The sequence below is a fragment of the Penaeus monodon genome, chromosome 37, assembly GCF_015228065.2.
Source record: "Penaeus monodon isolate SGIC_2016 chromosome 37, NSTDA_Pmon_1, whole genome shotgun sequence".
Classification (NCBI taxonomy): Eukaryota; Metazoa; Arthropoda; class Malacostraca; order Decapoda; family Penaeidae; genus Penaeus; species Penaeus monodon.
Window position 1 is genome coordinate 20,897,046 of NC_051422.1, and position 15,640 is coordinate 20,912,685.

The following is a 15,640-nucleotide window of genomic DNA, read 5'->3' on the forward strand; positions in this document are numbered from 1 at the left end:
TAGATATAAAAAGCAGCCGCAGCATTAATCCTTTGTTTTGAATTTAAAGGTACTGCATGAAAGATGAGAGTGTACTTGGATTCTTGATGGAAGTCTCATGCCTATTAGAGGAAGGAGTTGCACCTACAGTGCTACAGCTCCTACAGGCAGCACTCTGTCCTACGTCAAAGAATTCAGAAAGTTCCAAAGTGAGTGTTTTCAAGAAGGTACTATGAATTGGATCTACTTTTGTTCTGACATAATGAATGTTAATTTTTGCCATACTGTTGTTTTTTGTTTATAATTTATGTCCTAGCCATTATTATCAAGATAGTACAAATATGTCATCTTTAACAGAGCTCAAGTAGCAGCACAAAACGAGCTTCAAGTGAAGATAGTGAAGGAGAAAGCCGTGGTGAAGAAGCACATTGTGCTGCACTTGTGGCTCAGATCAATAGGTGAGTTAATGTTTATGCAGTTCATCCTTTGTGGTTAAGCTGTAGACCATTCAGTATGGAAATAAGAAAGTGACAATAAAGCTGAATGTCATAGTTTACATTTGTCTAATTTTATAATTGATAATTGTATAATATAATAATTGTGTTACAGATACTTGGACCGTAACCGCATCAGTCAGTTTGTCCGAACATTCCTTTTGGAGTCCAATTCAACAGGAGTACGCTGGCAGGCACACTCACTAGTCCTAGCACTGTACCGCCATTCCCCACCAAGGGACCAGGATACTCTCCTTACTCTCATGTGGTCACTTTGGCCACACCTGCCTGCCTATGGCAGGAAGGCTGCACAGTTTGTTGATCTCTTGGGCTATTTCTCTCTCAAGACTCAACACTGTGAAAAGAAGGTATATAGAATTTTATCTATTAATACTTTTAACCCTTTTTACATGGCTATATGTACTGTCCACTATGAATTTTGTCACTCAAGTGTTCAGCCATTCAGATGTCGGTTAGCAGTCGAAAGTGTTCTCACCTGATTTGCTCATTCCTTGAATTTTGGGGATTTTTCTCCTCCTCCTCCTACTCCTAAAATCAAGATTGTTTTTATTATCATTGATATTATGCTTTTTACAGTTCAATTAAATTACTAATAACAACAAAAGGTGAAACAAATTCCTTTCAAAAATCAAAGAAACTGGTAGGGCTGGTAATTGACATCTTGGTCACTAAGTACTTGTGGAGGAATTTCTGTAAACAAAATCAATAAACAAGAGACATGTCATGCCTTCCCAGCACATAGGGTTAACGGTAGTTCATTGAAGGTAATAATAATGATCAAATATATTGATTTCTTTTATAGTTCCATATTATCAGCATTGTGCATTACATTTCTAATCATTGTTTGATGTGCTCTTTTTCCTCCAGGTTATTGAATACATCAACAGAGCTGTCACTGTCCTCCGCACTCAGTCACAGCTCCTTGCTAACCATCCGAATGCTAACCTCTACAACTCTTTGGCATCTTTAGTTGAATTTGATGGATATTATCTTGAATCTGAGCCATGCCTTGTATGCAATAACCCAGAAGTTCCATTCACAAGTGTCAAGCTTTCCACAGTCAAGGTTGGTATTTGTTAACATTTAGTTTTAGTGCCACTGATATTCATTATTTTTTGTTACATGTTCTTACTATTAGTTTACATTGAAATGTTTGGCTTTTATAAAGTCTACTATTTCTTTTTCATTGAAATATTGCATTTATACTAATTAAGAAAAGGGTTTTGTATACTCTGTTGTTGTATAATAAAGACATTTATAGAATGCAGGAGGCAAAAAAATATAGGGAGAACTACATTACCAAACAATATTTTGCAGGTGGATTCTCGCTTCACCACAACAACCCAGCTTGTCAAGCTTGTTGGCAGTCATATGATTAGCAGACTGACTTTACGTATAGCTGATTTGAAGCGCACTAAAATGGTCCGTACCCTCAATGTTTTCTACAACAACCGTTCAGTCCAGGCTGTTGTAGAGCTGAAGAACAAACCTGGTAAGAAATGTTTTCATTTTTTTCTCATTTTTGTTCGTCAACACTCTTTTTTTAGTCTGTTTTTTCCTTCTTTAACTTATAGTTACTTATAGTTGCCTTCTGTTTTTTAGATATTTATCATGTATTTGGAGAGGCAGTTGTTACTGGCTGTAACATATATGTGTTTGGTACAAAATAAGCCTTATACACTCATAACAATAACAATCACTCACTATAATCATCACACTCAGTAGTTTGCGGACATTATTGTCCATATTATGTTAACTGTTTGTGAAAAAATAATTCTGTAATTCTGATTATGATCAGAAGCTTTGTTTTTCCCTTTGTGATTTTGATGTATAGGTTTATATTTTAGTTTCCCTGAAATGGATTACTTTTCATTCAAAGGCTTCAGTATTGATTAACAATAAGCATTTAATATTATGAGATCCCAAGTGGTAAAAATGTTATTAATTGATAAGATGTTCAGATACTAGGAGGCATTTTCTGCATATTAATTACTCTTCTTTCTTTTCCTTGGTAGCCATGTGGCATCGTGCAAAGAAGGTGACCTTATCTGCTGGTCAGATTGAGGTCAAAATTGATTTCCCTCTGCCAATTATTGCCTGCAACCTCATGTTTGAATATACTGACTTCTATGAGAATCTTCAGGTAAGTTTTACAATAGTATAATGACAATGAAATGAAAAGAGAATAATTTCTTTGTTCAGGCAGTTAGATTTAAAAATGTTTTTCAGCTATGTGGTTCCCTTATTGTAAACGAAGGTGTATTGTATATCTATTTCAGGCCTCAACAGAAACTCTTCAGTGCCCTCGGTGCTCAGCAGCAGTGCCAGCATCGCCAGGAGTATGTGCTAATTGTGGAGAGAATGTGTATCAGTGTCACAAATGCAGGTTTGTTTATTATTGTTATTATTGTTGATTTATTTATTTTTTTATTATTATTATCAGTTTTGTGTGTTGGAACAACATATCCATGTATTTATTTTAGAGAATGGAAGCACAAAAATATGAAGATACATATTTACATAATTATTATTTGATTGAACAGTTTTAGATTTTCCTTTTTTACACAAATAATAGATAATTTTATTGGTTTTGATACATATTAGTTGGTATTTAGAGAATTGTTCTTGTGTGATTTTCCATATTGATAGTTTATACATTTGATAAGATTTTAACTTAAATTTTATTAACCTTTTTAGGGCCATCAATTATGACGAGAAAGATCCCTTCCTTTGCAATGCCTGTGGTTACTGTAAGTATGCCAAGTTTGATTACACATTACAATGTCGACCTTGCTGTGCTGTGGATCCCATAGAAAATGAAGATGACCGTAAAAAGGCAGTTCTCAACATCAACAACTTACTAGAAAAGGCAGACCGTTCATACAAGCAGCTGCAAGCATATAAACCAACTCTGGAGGTAGTTATTGCTTTCTTGCAAGGTTGCACCTTTTTACTTTACTGGTTTATAGCCATTAATAATTTACTTTTTCATTTGTCAACTTTCCTCATTGATGTATATGAACACAGACTTCATGCTGTAATTTCTCTCTCAGAAGAAGAAAAAAAGTAATATATATATATATATAATATATATATATATATATAGTAATATATTATATATATATTATTATATATATATGTATATATATATGTATATATATATATATGTATAATATATATATTATATATATTATAATATATAATTGATAATATAAAATGTATAATATATATATTATATATATATATATATATAGTATATTATATATATATAATATATTGTATTATTATATATAATATATATATTATATATATTATATATATTATTATATTGTATATATATATTATATATATTATATGTATTTTTATATTATTATGTATATATATGTATTATTTATATATATGTATTATATATATATATATTTATATATATATATATTATATTATATATTATATATATATATTTATTATATATCTATATATATATATATTGTTATTATATATATTATATATATATATATATATATATTATATATATCCTGATATCCCTGTGTGTGTGTGTGTGTGTGTGTGTGTGTGTGTGTGTGTGTGTGTGTGTGTGTGTGTGTGTGTGTGTGTGTGTGTGTGTGTGTGTGTGTGTGTGTGTGTGTATGTATATGTATATGTATATGTATATGTATATGTATATGTATATGTATATGTATATGTATATATATATATATATATATATATATATATATATATATATATATATATATATATATATATTATGTGTATATATGTATATATATGTATATATGTATATATATGTATATATATGTATATATATTTGTGTGTGTGTGTGTGTATACATATGCAATTTTTTCTATCCCACATCAGCTGCTGTTAGTGAGAATAAGTGAGCAAGGAGCAGCAAGAAGTAATGATGAAGGCAGCTCAGGAGGCACTCAGGTGAACAGAGCCATCCAGCAGTTGGCTCAGAAGTACTGTGGAGATTGCAAGAACTCTTTTGATGATCTATCCAAAGTTATTCAGGTTTGTGTTTTATTTATTTATTGATTTAAGGCCATAGAGAAATCAGGTATGTGTTAGTGGGGATTCCTGCCATGGTTGGTTTAATATTTATGATACTAAGTTGAGGTACAGATTTTTTCACTACAGATTTTTGCACTAAATTTTATTTGTAGTGTAATAATTGTTAGAATAGTCTGTTGATGAATATATGCTCTATTTTACCCAGCGAATCCAAGCCTCCCGGCGAGAGCTTGTTGCTTTTGATCGGTCCCAGAAAGAAGGTGGGAAGAAGAATGTTGTGTCTCCTATCACACGTAGTGGTGTTGTTCATGCAAGCACCCATGAGGAAGGAGTGGTGGCTGCTGGTCGCTGCTATGGTTGTGCAGCATCAGCCACAGAGCACTGCATTACTCTGCTTCGGGCTTTGGCAACAAATGCCACTCTCAGGGCTGCCCTTTGCCAGCATGGACTCATTAATGATCTCCTTGAATATAATCTAAGGAGAGGCACTGTACAAGTAAGTCATTTTTGGTGCTTTTGAACATTTTGAAGTGAATGGATAAGGAAAGTCATGAAAAGATAAATTTTTATTGTTTTTGTGTCATTTTCTTGTTTCCTTAATTCTTTCACTTGCTATCTCTGCCTCTTAGTTGTATATGTACTGATAGAAGCTTGATGAATTGTAGGTGCGAAGTGAGGTGCGTCAACTCCTCTGCCTCCTGACTAAAGATGACTTGTCAGCCACACAAGAACTGAATCGCCTCATTATGGATAAGATCAGCATGGCTCTGCGGTCCCATGTGACATCACCAGACTTGGCAGCTGCTGTCAGACATGAAATGGGTTTGTTGGCAGCATCTGCACAGAAGGAGGATTCCTGTTGGGAGTATAGGTTAAGGTAAGTATTTATCATCATATGTTTTTTTTTTTTTTTTTTTTTTTTTTTTTTTTTTTTTTTTTTTTTTGTTTGTTTGTTTGTTTGTTTGTTTGTTTGTCTATTAGTATTTATTCACAAACTTTCGATTCATGAAACTTTTGATGAAAATCTCAAAGATTTTAGCTAGGTACTAAAGTTTATGCCCCCCAATATAAACCTGTTATTTTTTGTTTTATTAGGTGTGTGGTTCAATTGTTCCTAATGGCTGGAGGATCCAACGCTTCTCCAACTGTGATGGAGCACATCACTCTACCTTGCCTCCGCATCCTCCAAGGGGTGATGAGACCACCAACTCCCCCACCACCTCGTAAGAGTAGGGATAAGACCCCCATGAATGCTGCTGCCTTTGTTACTGCAGTTGTTGCAGCTGCATCTGCCTCCAGTGCTGCCTCCACTGACTTGATGGCTGCTTACTTGGGTGGCTCAAAGGTAAGAATTGAAGCATAAACTTTAAACGGTAGTTAATAAAACATGAGGTAGCAGATGACACTAATTTTTTTCAGCTTTGCATTTATTATATTCTGTTTTGTTTATTGAAGGTTGGAGTAGATGTGAGTAAGTGGCTAAGTGGTGACCCAAGTCACTCCTATGAGACATGGAAGAAGAGATCAGCGAGAAGAGCACAAGAGCCAGCTGTTAGTAAAATGAAGAAGGTGAGAAGTGAACATATTTTTCAGAAAAAGTTTACTCAGGAATGTTGTTCAGATTGTAAGTTGTGTTCGATTTTGTTTTCATGTATTTCCTCATAACTTTCATTTGTTACTTCTCTTTTTTTTTTTATAGGATGAAGTCCATGAAAGATACCTCATCGAGAAGTATGGTTGTCGCTGGCTGGCCCACACAATTCGTCACCAATATGATCTAAAGATGCAGGAATCTTCATGGTTACGACGTGTCCTCTTCAACCCATCATCCCGCATGGCTCGTCAGGTCACTGCACAAATGGTGGAGTCCCTCTGCACATCCTCCCAACGCAAGAGAGAGGTAATTACTTTTGTAGATGAAATGGTCATGTTGCTGAGTACTTTAAATTTCAGATGTGAATGTTAGTTCAAAGGCAGCCTTTACCTCTTGCTGATTTACTCATTTATGTCATTTTCAGGTGCTGGATATGCTCACAACATTCTTACCAGAAATAGGAAAGGCAGGAGAAAGTGCTGCAGAATTTGTCTCCCTGTACCAAACTCTCCTGTTAGGTGCTCACTGGAAATACTACTTGGCACTAAAGGGTGTCCTTCCAACCATCGCTAGTCTCATTACTGCTGAAATTCAGCTGTTGACCACATTAGAAGAGACAACCCTTACCACAGATCTAAGTCAAGGTAATGCAGATTGCAATATTGATATGTGATTCTTAGCTAATATTGCTTTGTTCTTAAATAGTGTATTCATGCAGTTGCTTTTTTTCATTTTATATGAGTATTAAGGGAAGGTTCATCTATTTCCTTACCAATTTTTTCCCTTGGCAAAAATACAAGTACCATATTTATCTGTAAATACACAGGTGTTACCTTACGTCCATTTTGCCCCGGTATCAGTACTTAGACCAAGATCCTGTGCTAAATGCTTGAGACAATATGGTAAGCCTGTCATGTAGCAATTCATCAGAATAGGGATACTGTGTTTGTTTTAGTGATATTTTTACTTTCACATAAATACAACACAATTTATATAAAATAATCTGATACCACACTTAGATAATTAGATTATTAGATGTTGTTTGTAATCAATAGATTAGAAACAACACTGTATGCAATTTGCATTGAGTTGCCAAGTGCTTCATAAGGCATCATAGGTATTTAGGAAGATCAGTCTTTTCAGCCAGTTTAGAGATGAAACTCAGAAAATATGCATTTTCCAGGAAGAAGTACATAATATTTTAGGTAATAGATAAATTTTGAGATCACAGTACTTCAGGTGGGTTGAAAGAGGGAATGGGGGAGGCTGAGAAGGCATAATTGCATTATATACTTGCATGCCATTATTATGTGTATAGTAGAACCAGAGACATTTAGGATAAGTATATAAAATTTTTATCTGGGCATTTTCATATATGATTATTGCATATCTTCAAGAGTATCTTTTGTAGATGGATTTTCTACATTGTCTGCCTTGCAAAAAATTCATCAACCATAGTTCTCAAGTGAACAGATTAAGTTATTATTATTATCATTGTTAATATGATGATGATGATAACGATAACAATGTTAATTATGTGTTTATTTACTTTACATTACTTTTTTTTCAGGATATGCCCTTAAAGTGTTGACAGAGTTGCTCTCGCAATTCATTGATGTGGATGCCATCAAGAGTGTATATAAGGGCCGCTTAGTTGGCACAGTGTTAAGTGGCTACCTCTCTCTACGGAAGTTGGTGGTCCAACGGACTAAACTCATTGATGACACCCAAGACAAGTTCCTAGAATTGCTGGAAGATATGACTTCAGGTATGTCTTTAGTTAATCATGAATTGTAATTCTGTTGATTTTTGTTTGTTTATTTGTGTGTTATCCTTTTTTGTGATCACACTTCAATCACTGATTTCATGAATTTATGAATTGTGTTACTTTAATAATATTTATGATTCCAGGTACAGAGGCAGAAACAAAGGAATTCATGAATGTTTGTGTTGAGACACTGAAGCAGTATCCTCAAGATGACCTGCGTACACCTGTTTTCATTTATGAGCGGTTGTGCTCTATAATCTATCCAGAAGAGAATGATGTTGGTGAATTCTTCCTAACCCTTGAGAAGGATCCTCAGCAGGAAGATTTCCTTCAGGTTTGTTTTCTTGTATTCTATAAATAGCCGCTGAGGGAAACTAAAATTAATTAATTTCTTTGTGTAGATCCCATATCTGCTTTGGTGAAAAGAAAAATATAGGAACATTTTCTTTGGATTATTTCTTTTCTTCAGGTATTCAGTTTTTCTTCAAATCATATTCTGTATAAGTCTTGACTAAATGTTGTGGTTAATGTTTCAGGGTCGCATGGTGGGCAACCCATACAGCAGCTTAGATCCAGGCCTGGGCCCTCTGATGAGAGATGTGAAGAACAAGATCTGCCAGGACTGTGAGCTAGTGGCATTGTTAGAAGATGATAACGGTATGGAGCTACTCATCTGTAACAAGATCATCTCGCTAGACCTGCCTGTGAAAGAGGTATGAGAAAGAGTCGTATGCTGATGGAGAAGCATTCAGAATTTTTGTGTTTTATGAAAGTAATCATTTAAAATTTTGGTTGACATTAGGTGCTCTATGGTGTTACTAGATGCAGTCTATGAGAGCTTTGCCTAGTCTAGGATATTATCAAAATTCATGGAAGCTCGTAATTTTCATATGTATTTCCCATGAAGAGGAAAATATTCAATGATATCATGCTAATTTGTATGAAATGAAAAAGTGCAGGCAAATTAGGTGTCATTGGTTAACATAGTAATATGCTTCACTAAGTCTTAAATTATTTCTGCACAACTTCCAGGTGTATAAGAAGATATGGCTAGCAGAAAATAGCGAGAGTGATGCTATGCGTATAGTGTATCGAATGAGAGGCCTCCTTGGAGATGCTACTGAAGAGTTTGTAGAAACTTTAGATAAAAAGAAAGAAGAAGATGTGGATAATGAGCAGGTGTATCGTATGGCCAGTGTCATGTGCCAGTGTGGAGGGCTTGAGGTAAATATATATCTGGAAAAATTACACATGATGGTTTTACAGATATCTTGCAGTGGAAAGTGTGAAATTGAATGTATTGCATAAATTATTTTTTATTATTTTATTAAGGTAGGGCCAGTGCTTGTCATTTTTGAATAAGACAGTATTTTAAACTTTGTAAAGAGGAAAATTCTAATTTGGTAAATATTAATGTCAAATTTATTTCTTCAGGTGATGCTTCAGTGCCTACAGAGAATAAGTGATCTTTCATATGCCAGAGCACTTGTCACAGTCCTGTTGAAGCTTTTCCAATATTGTGTGAAGGTATGTACTTTGGCTTAATTATTTTAACCCTTTAACGCCGGTCTGAATAATTCACTGAAAATATTTAAAATCCAGTGATATCTGGCAACGGCCCGACAGTGGGCGCGGGAGTCCGCTGCGAGAAGCCGAACGTCCCGCTCCACTCACTCTGGCACGTCGCCGCACGTACACGCTTACCCTGCCGAGAGGCCCGTTTTCTATCACGTGTATACACGTGACCCGGCGAGAACGGGTTAACACTAGGTATATTTTCAGCTGTTACTTTTCACTGCCGGCAGTACCAGCAGTTTTAGTTTTATGTGTGCATGTTATGAATTTTCTCTTGGTCTCCTTAGGTGCGTGTAAACCGAGAACGTCTGATGGTACCTTCACTGAATGCCATCTCTACTTTGCTACACACCCTGAAGCAGTGTCTTGCAGCAGAGCCAGAAGTTGTTGCTGGGCCACCAGGTGGGGCATCTCTCACTGAGCAACTACTTCAGGTAAGGCTTCCATAAAAATTATTTAACTCATATTTTCCCATATATCTCTCATATTCTGGATAATAGGTGTGTGGATATAGGTATAAAAAAAATCAGTGGTCAGCAGTCAGATGAAAGGTTAACTTTTTTGTGCTTTTATATACAGGTATTAGAGGCAGTGTTGGTAGAGGCTTCATCCATGCCAGCTGCATCATACACAGAGTTTGTGGAAACATGTGGCACCCTTGAGGACATCCATCTCCTCTTGAACTATGTAGCTACATCGTCTCGCACCAATGCTCAGGTAAGAAAGTGTCCTTTCTATGTATGAAAGCTTTAGATTATATATTAAATTACTTTGTGATACTTCATTTGGAATTAAGCTTTGTAATATGACGGTGTGCTTGTGTATAAGTTACATTTTACAGTAAGTTACAATTTACTGTAAAATTATATTAATGCTATGAGGTACTAGGTTCATTATTGCACAGTTGCTTAAAGTAGGTATTTATAGGAAAAGATTTAGAACAATGGCAGTATGAAATATGACTACATTGACTACATGAGAATGTAGGAGAGGAATGCATTTCATGGTTTTCATTTTATATTTCCATATGTTGTATTTAAATGCTTAGTTATCATTCTGTAAGAAATGCATCACTGAGTTAAAAATATACTGAGGATATCAAATGTGCCACAGGTCCGTCAGCGGTTGATGCGTGTGCTTCCCTTCCTGGTGTTCTGTCACAAGGAGAAGATGGAACTACTGGTGGGACATTTCCGTCCTGTGCTGGACTTTGAGAAGTTTGATGAAGAACACTCACCCGAAGATGCAGCAAAGATGGAGTCCTTCTGTGTGTTCTGTGATGGCATTGAGCGTAATGAGAATGGCAATCAGTTGAAGGACATGATCATCAGAGCTAATATTGTCAAGGTAATTTTGTCAATAAAACTGCATTTGTTAAAGAAGATTTTCTTTTGTGTCACCATTATATATATATGCAGTATGTTATGAACTAATATCAGCAGTTTAATTAATTGACCAGCTCAGTTTAGATATTAGAAACTTTTGTTTTGCTTTACCTTACACACATTATTTTCCCCCTTCACAGGATGCATTGACATATATAGAAACCCACATGCCAAAGAGTAAAAAGCTGGTAGTAGTTTACAATGATGAGTGGAAAGAGTTTCTAAGTCGACCATCACTCAAATACATCCTCAGGCTCTTGACAGGTAAGATATCTTCTTGGAATTTTTAACCTGAAGACTTGTCTTTTACATACTGTTAATCCCTTCGATCCGGATGACATAACCATGTCATGAATAAATTTGGCTTGGGGGGGGGGGGGACGACGACATGAACATGCTATCATGGAAAAATTGGCTCTGGGCTGGGATGACGTGAACATACTGTCATGAGCATTTCAGCTGAAGGCAGGGGTGACAGGGAAGACTCACCACGTGTGCACTAAGCTCCTGGAAGATGATTAGACTTACTTGCATTTAGGAATGATATACAGACTATTGCCATCGGGATAAAGCAGATCAAATGACAAATATAGACATTGGAATATGGCAAAAAATAAAAACACTTGTACCAAATAAGACAAAATAACAAAGCAAAAGGGAGGCATGGAGTCTTGTCACTGCACACTAGCGTTTGTTTGCGCCCGGCATACAAGCTGTCCACTCATATAAGCCTAATGATGGCATCTGGATCCAGTGGGATAATGAATTTGCTGAGATTATATTGTAGCCTTGTATTCTGGTATTATACATCTATTTCCTCATCCTATATCAAGGATTGGCAACGAAGCACAGGGGAACACAACAAGCAGTTGCAGCTACTTGCATACCTCATATACACCGCTTAGAACAAATATCATCAGATGAACATGTTGGCTCTGTTGCTGAAAATCTGCTTGAAGCACTTCGCGATGATCCTAGTATTGCAGTGCAAGTGAGTGATTTATTAATTAACCTAATGAAAACCATTTGGATTTGGAGATGTGCATAGACAAGTGTATAGTACTCTGTAATTATTAATTCATATTATGTTTTGTCACATTAATATTCTTAGGTGCAAGAAGTACGTCGTCAGACAAGGCAGGAAAAGAAGCGATTGGCCATGGAGACTAGAAAGAAAGAGTTGAGTCGTCTAGGACTCAAGGCTAATGAAAAGGAGCAAATTACATCCCAGTCTACATTACTGTCACAAATGGGAGAAATTGCTGAGGAATCAGGATTGGTAAATATCGCACCAGCCTAAATAACTTGAGCTTGATTGCCTTTTAAACTTTTTATGTAGGTCTTGTGTAAGATTGTGTAAACCAAGTTCATTTTTATGTGAGCATTATGTAAAATTCTATTGTATATGTTTTTGAATTGGATATTATAATATTACTGCTGCATATCCTATTTCTTACAAGAATTATATTTACATATTTTATTTTTTGTGAATAGGTATGTGCAATTTGTTTGGAAGGTTATCGCTGCCAACCCCAGAAAGTATTAGCTGTATATACATTCAGCAAGCGGTGTGTAGTGGATGAGTTTGAGAATAAACCTCACAAGACTTTGGGTTATTGCACTGTTTCTCATTTCAATGTGGTGCATGTAGATTGTCATCTTGCTGCTGTGAGGTAAGTACTGTTAACATGATAATAAACAGTCCATTTTACATTATATATTTTGTAATTTATTAATGGTAATATACTTGAAATTATCCTGTTTGCTCTATCTATATTTAAGAGATATGTTTGTGCCTGAAAAATCCTTATCAGATTAAATAGAACTATATCTATTGCAAAGAGACAAGCTGTGGAAAATTGCAGCCTTTACAAGGATGGAGTATTCACACAGGTCATCCAGGTCTCGGGATGAGTGGGAGAGTGCGGCCCTTCATAATGCTAACACCCGGGCTAATGGTCTCCTGCCATTATGGGGGCCTCAGGTTCCAGAATCAGCTTTTGCTTCCTGTCTAGCACGCCACAATACCTATCTACAGGAATGCACTACCCACAGGTAAGGGTCAGCAGAATCATTGGAAAGTGAATTTGACAGTATTTTCATTCTCCTAGAGGAATTTTCAGTATTAAAGAAATTAATGTGTTGAAATTATTTAATTGTAATTTATTAATTGAGTGAAATTCTTTATGACCAATTAAAATATTTTTTTCTAGTAATTCATCATTTATCTTTTTTTTTATGGACAGTAAAATGATAGGAAGAAAAGATAAGAAAAGGAGAAAGAAAGAAAGGGGTGGGAAAATAACTTTTTTGTTGTTATTGTTTTATGACTAGTTATTGTTTTATGACTAAAGGCACTTATTTTTCAGGGATATCAGTTACTCTTCTACCCTTCATGACCTAAAACTACTACTGCTGAGATTTGCCAATGAAAAGTCATTCAGTGATGATACAGGTGGTGGTGGCAGGCAGTCTAATATGAACTTGGTGCCCTACATTCTCCACATGGCTTTATATGTAATAAACACGTAAGTAATTCTGTTATTAATTTTAGCCCTGAAATTATCTGAATCTTAACATCAGGGTTTATTATTTGTATTGCTTTGTAGTTAAGAGTTTGTAGTTAACAGTTACTGTGTATATTTTGTAACGTGAAAATACCAGTTAAATATTTGTATACAAGAATGAAAACATTAATTACCTTTGCAGCACTCGCTCAGTGGGTCGAGAAGAGAAGAGGCTCTCAACCTTCCTCGAGGCAAGTCAAGAAAGGTGGATTGAAATTGCTTATGAGGCTGAAGGAGCATTTTATATGGGTGTTTTATCATTAGCCATTTATTCACCAACCAAATGGGCATCCATAAGGGTGCAGTACCTACAACGTCTACTAGTCGTTGCTCATGCTAGATCAGTGTCACCTCACCCACCACCTGGAAACAGAGTCACAGATAAAGCAACAAAGGACTGGAGTGTGTACAAGCATGCAGCAATCTTCTGGGCCCTTATTGATGCTATTTACAACACCTTTTTCAAGGTCAGTACTGCAGAGCATTTAGGGGTGATTACACTAAGTGATACATCTTTTTGGCTATTAAACTCCTTTTGTAAAGATTTACCTAAACATCCATACACTTTTTGCAGAAAACAAGTACAGAGGGAGAATGGAGTGTAACAGTTGCAGAATTTGTGCGTCATAATGACCAAGTATTGGTGGAGGCTTCCTCTAAGGTCCTCACTCATTATCAAGAGGAGCTCCTGCCTATTTCCTCCTTTATGGAGTTCTGTGATGTAGTTGGTAAGTGGCAGCATAAGACATAAATTATCATAATTTCAGATTCTATGAAAGAGCAAATAGATTGTTTGTCTTTCAATAATGAATGTGATCTTTTCTGTATAATGGTATTGGTCTTGTTACTAGATAATTTTTTTTATTTAACAATTTACAAAATTCTAAAAATACTATGATTATACTGCCTTTTACATTTTGAACTCAGTTCATGTAAAGCATTACTAATTTATTTTATTTTTCCAGGGCTTCTGCATGAAATAGAGAATCCTGATGAATTCCTGACTGAACTCCTGCAGAGTCTACCTTAAAGTCGATATTGATGGAAGTGTTGGTGATGTGTGAGGGTAGAGAGGGGGTGTGTATGAAATTGTCTGAATGGAATCAGTCGTGAAGATGAAAGAAGTCTAGGAAAATATTCATTGGGATGGTTCATTACTATTTGAATCTACTGCTTTAGATTTTCATACTGTCTATCCAGGCTTTGGTTTTCCATATTGAGTGGTGGATGAAAGGCTTCAAAGCATACCCTTCCTTTACTAGTCTCTTCTTTTTCTAGTTATTGGTCTTAGCATTTGGCACTATTCAGTGTTTTCTGAAGAAATTTAATCAAGTAGTTTGATTCATTGCCTTTCTTTGTTCATTAACCAGGTTAATTCTATATACCCTCACTGGCCATTCCAGCAACCAGTCACTTGCTTTTTCTTAGTCAAGTTTATTGTTTCTGATACACTTAGGAGTAAAAATGTACATCTGCGATGTGCTATTAGAATCTTTGGTTTTCCTTTGGTAAAGCTTACAAGAATGATCCTGTCACTTAAATTTTATGTTTTGTGAAATTACTTCCAGTGATATTGATCTGCATGAAGCATATGGGCAATCAGTTGTTTTTCAACCTCATTTCATATGTTGATATTGAATGCAGATTTAGATCTGCATTGTCTTCATATCACTGAGAATGATATTTACACCTTGTTTGTGTGAAATATTAAGGATATTATGGTACTAACTGGACCACATTTATGATTTATGGTTTCCAAACCTTGAGTGTAGGGTGTTTACAGTTTAATAAATTAGTTTAACATGAATAATTAGTATTACATCAGCTAGGTGTTATTTACATAGTTTTCTGCAAGCTTGAAACCTTTGCCTGTTTGTGTGTATTCTCTAAATAAAGTATGAAATACATATATATGTGAATATATATATGTGTATGCACATATATCTCTACATACATTTTCATTTTTGTGTCCTTTTTCATAGAATATTACTAACAATCATGCATTCTCTGGAGCTACATGTGGTGTAAAAAAAACAAAAAAAAAACTAAATATTTAGTACCTATTACAAAACTTGCAGTGTCCAGCAGTGGGGGAATCCCTGGAAGGAAAAGCAAAACAGTACAGTATTATATGAGATGATAAAGAGAAATGCTCCAGCAATAAGAAGGAACAGAACAGCAATAAGAAATAGCTTTAAGAGAAATACTACTATAACAGCAGTGTT

The 15,640-nt window shown here is 35.3% G+C and overlaps 1 protein-coding gene across 8 annotated transcripts in view; it reads left to right on the forward strand.

Annotated features, from left to right (window-relative positions):
* Window positions 1-15,368, forward strand: part of LOC119596042 (E3 ubiquitin-protein ligase UBR4-like) — a 48,587-nt gene extending 33,219 nt beyond the window's left edge. For 6 of the 8 annotated variants that reach the window (XM_037945148.1, XM_037945145.1, XM_037945143.1 and 3 more), the window contains exons 56-87: window positions 50-206; window positions 337-437; window positions 589-841; window positions 1,362-1,559; window positions 1,812-1,986; window positions 2,510-2,637; window positions 2,774-2,880; window positions 3,192-3,411; window positions 4,371-4,526; window positions 4,732-5,022; window positions 5,192-5,403; window positions 5,622-5,871; window positions 5,982-6,095; window positions 6,226-6,426; window positions 6,545-6,764; window positions 7,691-7,888; window positions 8,032-8,222; window positions 8,425-8,601; window positions 8,921-9,112; window positions 9,323-9,415; window positions 9,751-9,897; window positions 10,043-10,180; window positions 10,577-10,810; window positions 10,989-11,112; window positions 11,682-11,839; window positions 11,960-12,127; window positions 12,343-12,521; window positions 12,742-12,903; window positions 13,218-13,376; window positions 13,558-13,882; window positions 13,990-14,143; window positions 14,381-14,658. In XM_037945148.1, the coding sequence (XP_037801076.1) occupies window positions 50-206; window positions 337-437; window positions 589-841; window positions 1,362-1,559; window positions 1,812-1,986; window positions 2,510-2,637; window positions 2,774-2,880; window positions 3,192-3,411; window positions 4,371-4,526; window positions 4,732-5,022; window positions 5,192-5,403; window positions 5,622-5,871; window positions 5,982-6,095; window positions 6,226-6,426; window positions 6,545-6,764; window positions 7,691-7,888; window positions 8,032-8,222; window positions 8,425-8,601; window positions 8,921-9,112; window positions 9,323-9,415; window positions 9,751-9,897; window positions 10,043-10,180; window positions 10,577-10,810; window positions 10,989-11,112; window positions 11,682-11,839; window positions 11,960-12,127; window positions 12,343-12,521; window positions 12,742-12,903; window positions 13,218-13,376; window positions 13,558-13,882; window positions 13,990-14,143; window positions 14,381-14,445 (5,647 nt within the window). In that variant the 3' untranslated portion in view covers window positions 14,446-14,658. Of the gene's footprint in view, window positions 1-49; window positions 207-336; window positions 438-588; window positions 842-1,361; window positions 1,560-1,811; window positions 1,987-2,509; window positions 2,638-2,773; window positions 2,881-3,191; window positions 3,412-4,370; window positions 4,527-4,731; window positions 5,023-5,191; window positions 5,404-5,621; window positions 5,872-5,981; window positions 6,096-6,225; window positions 6,427-6,544; window positions 6,765-7,690; window positions 7,889-8,031; window positions 8,223-8,424; window positions 8,602-8,920; window positions 9,113-9,322; window positions 9,416-9,750; window positions 9,898-10,042; window positions 10,181-10,576; window positions 10,811-10,988; window positions 11,113-11,681; window positions 11,840-11,959; window positions 12,128-12,342; window positions 12,522-12,741; window positions 12,904-13,217; window positions 13,377-13,557; window positions 13,883-13,989; window positions 14,144-14,380 lie in introns of all 8 variants that reach the window. The other 2 variants (XM_037945142.1, XM_037945146.1) reach the window with 2 other exon arrangements.
* Window positions 15,369-15,640: the final 272 nt, after the last annotated feature.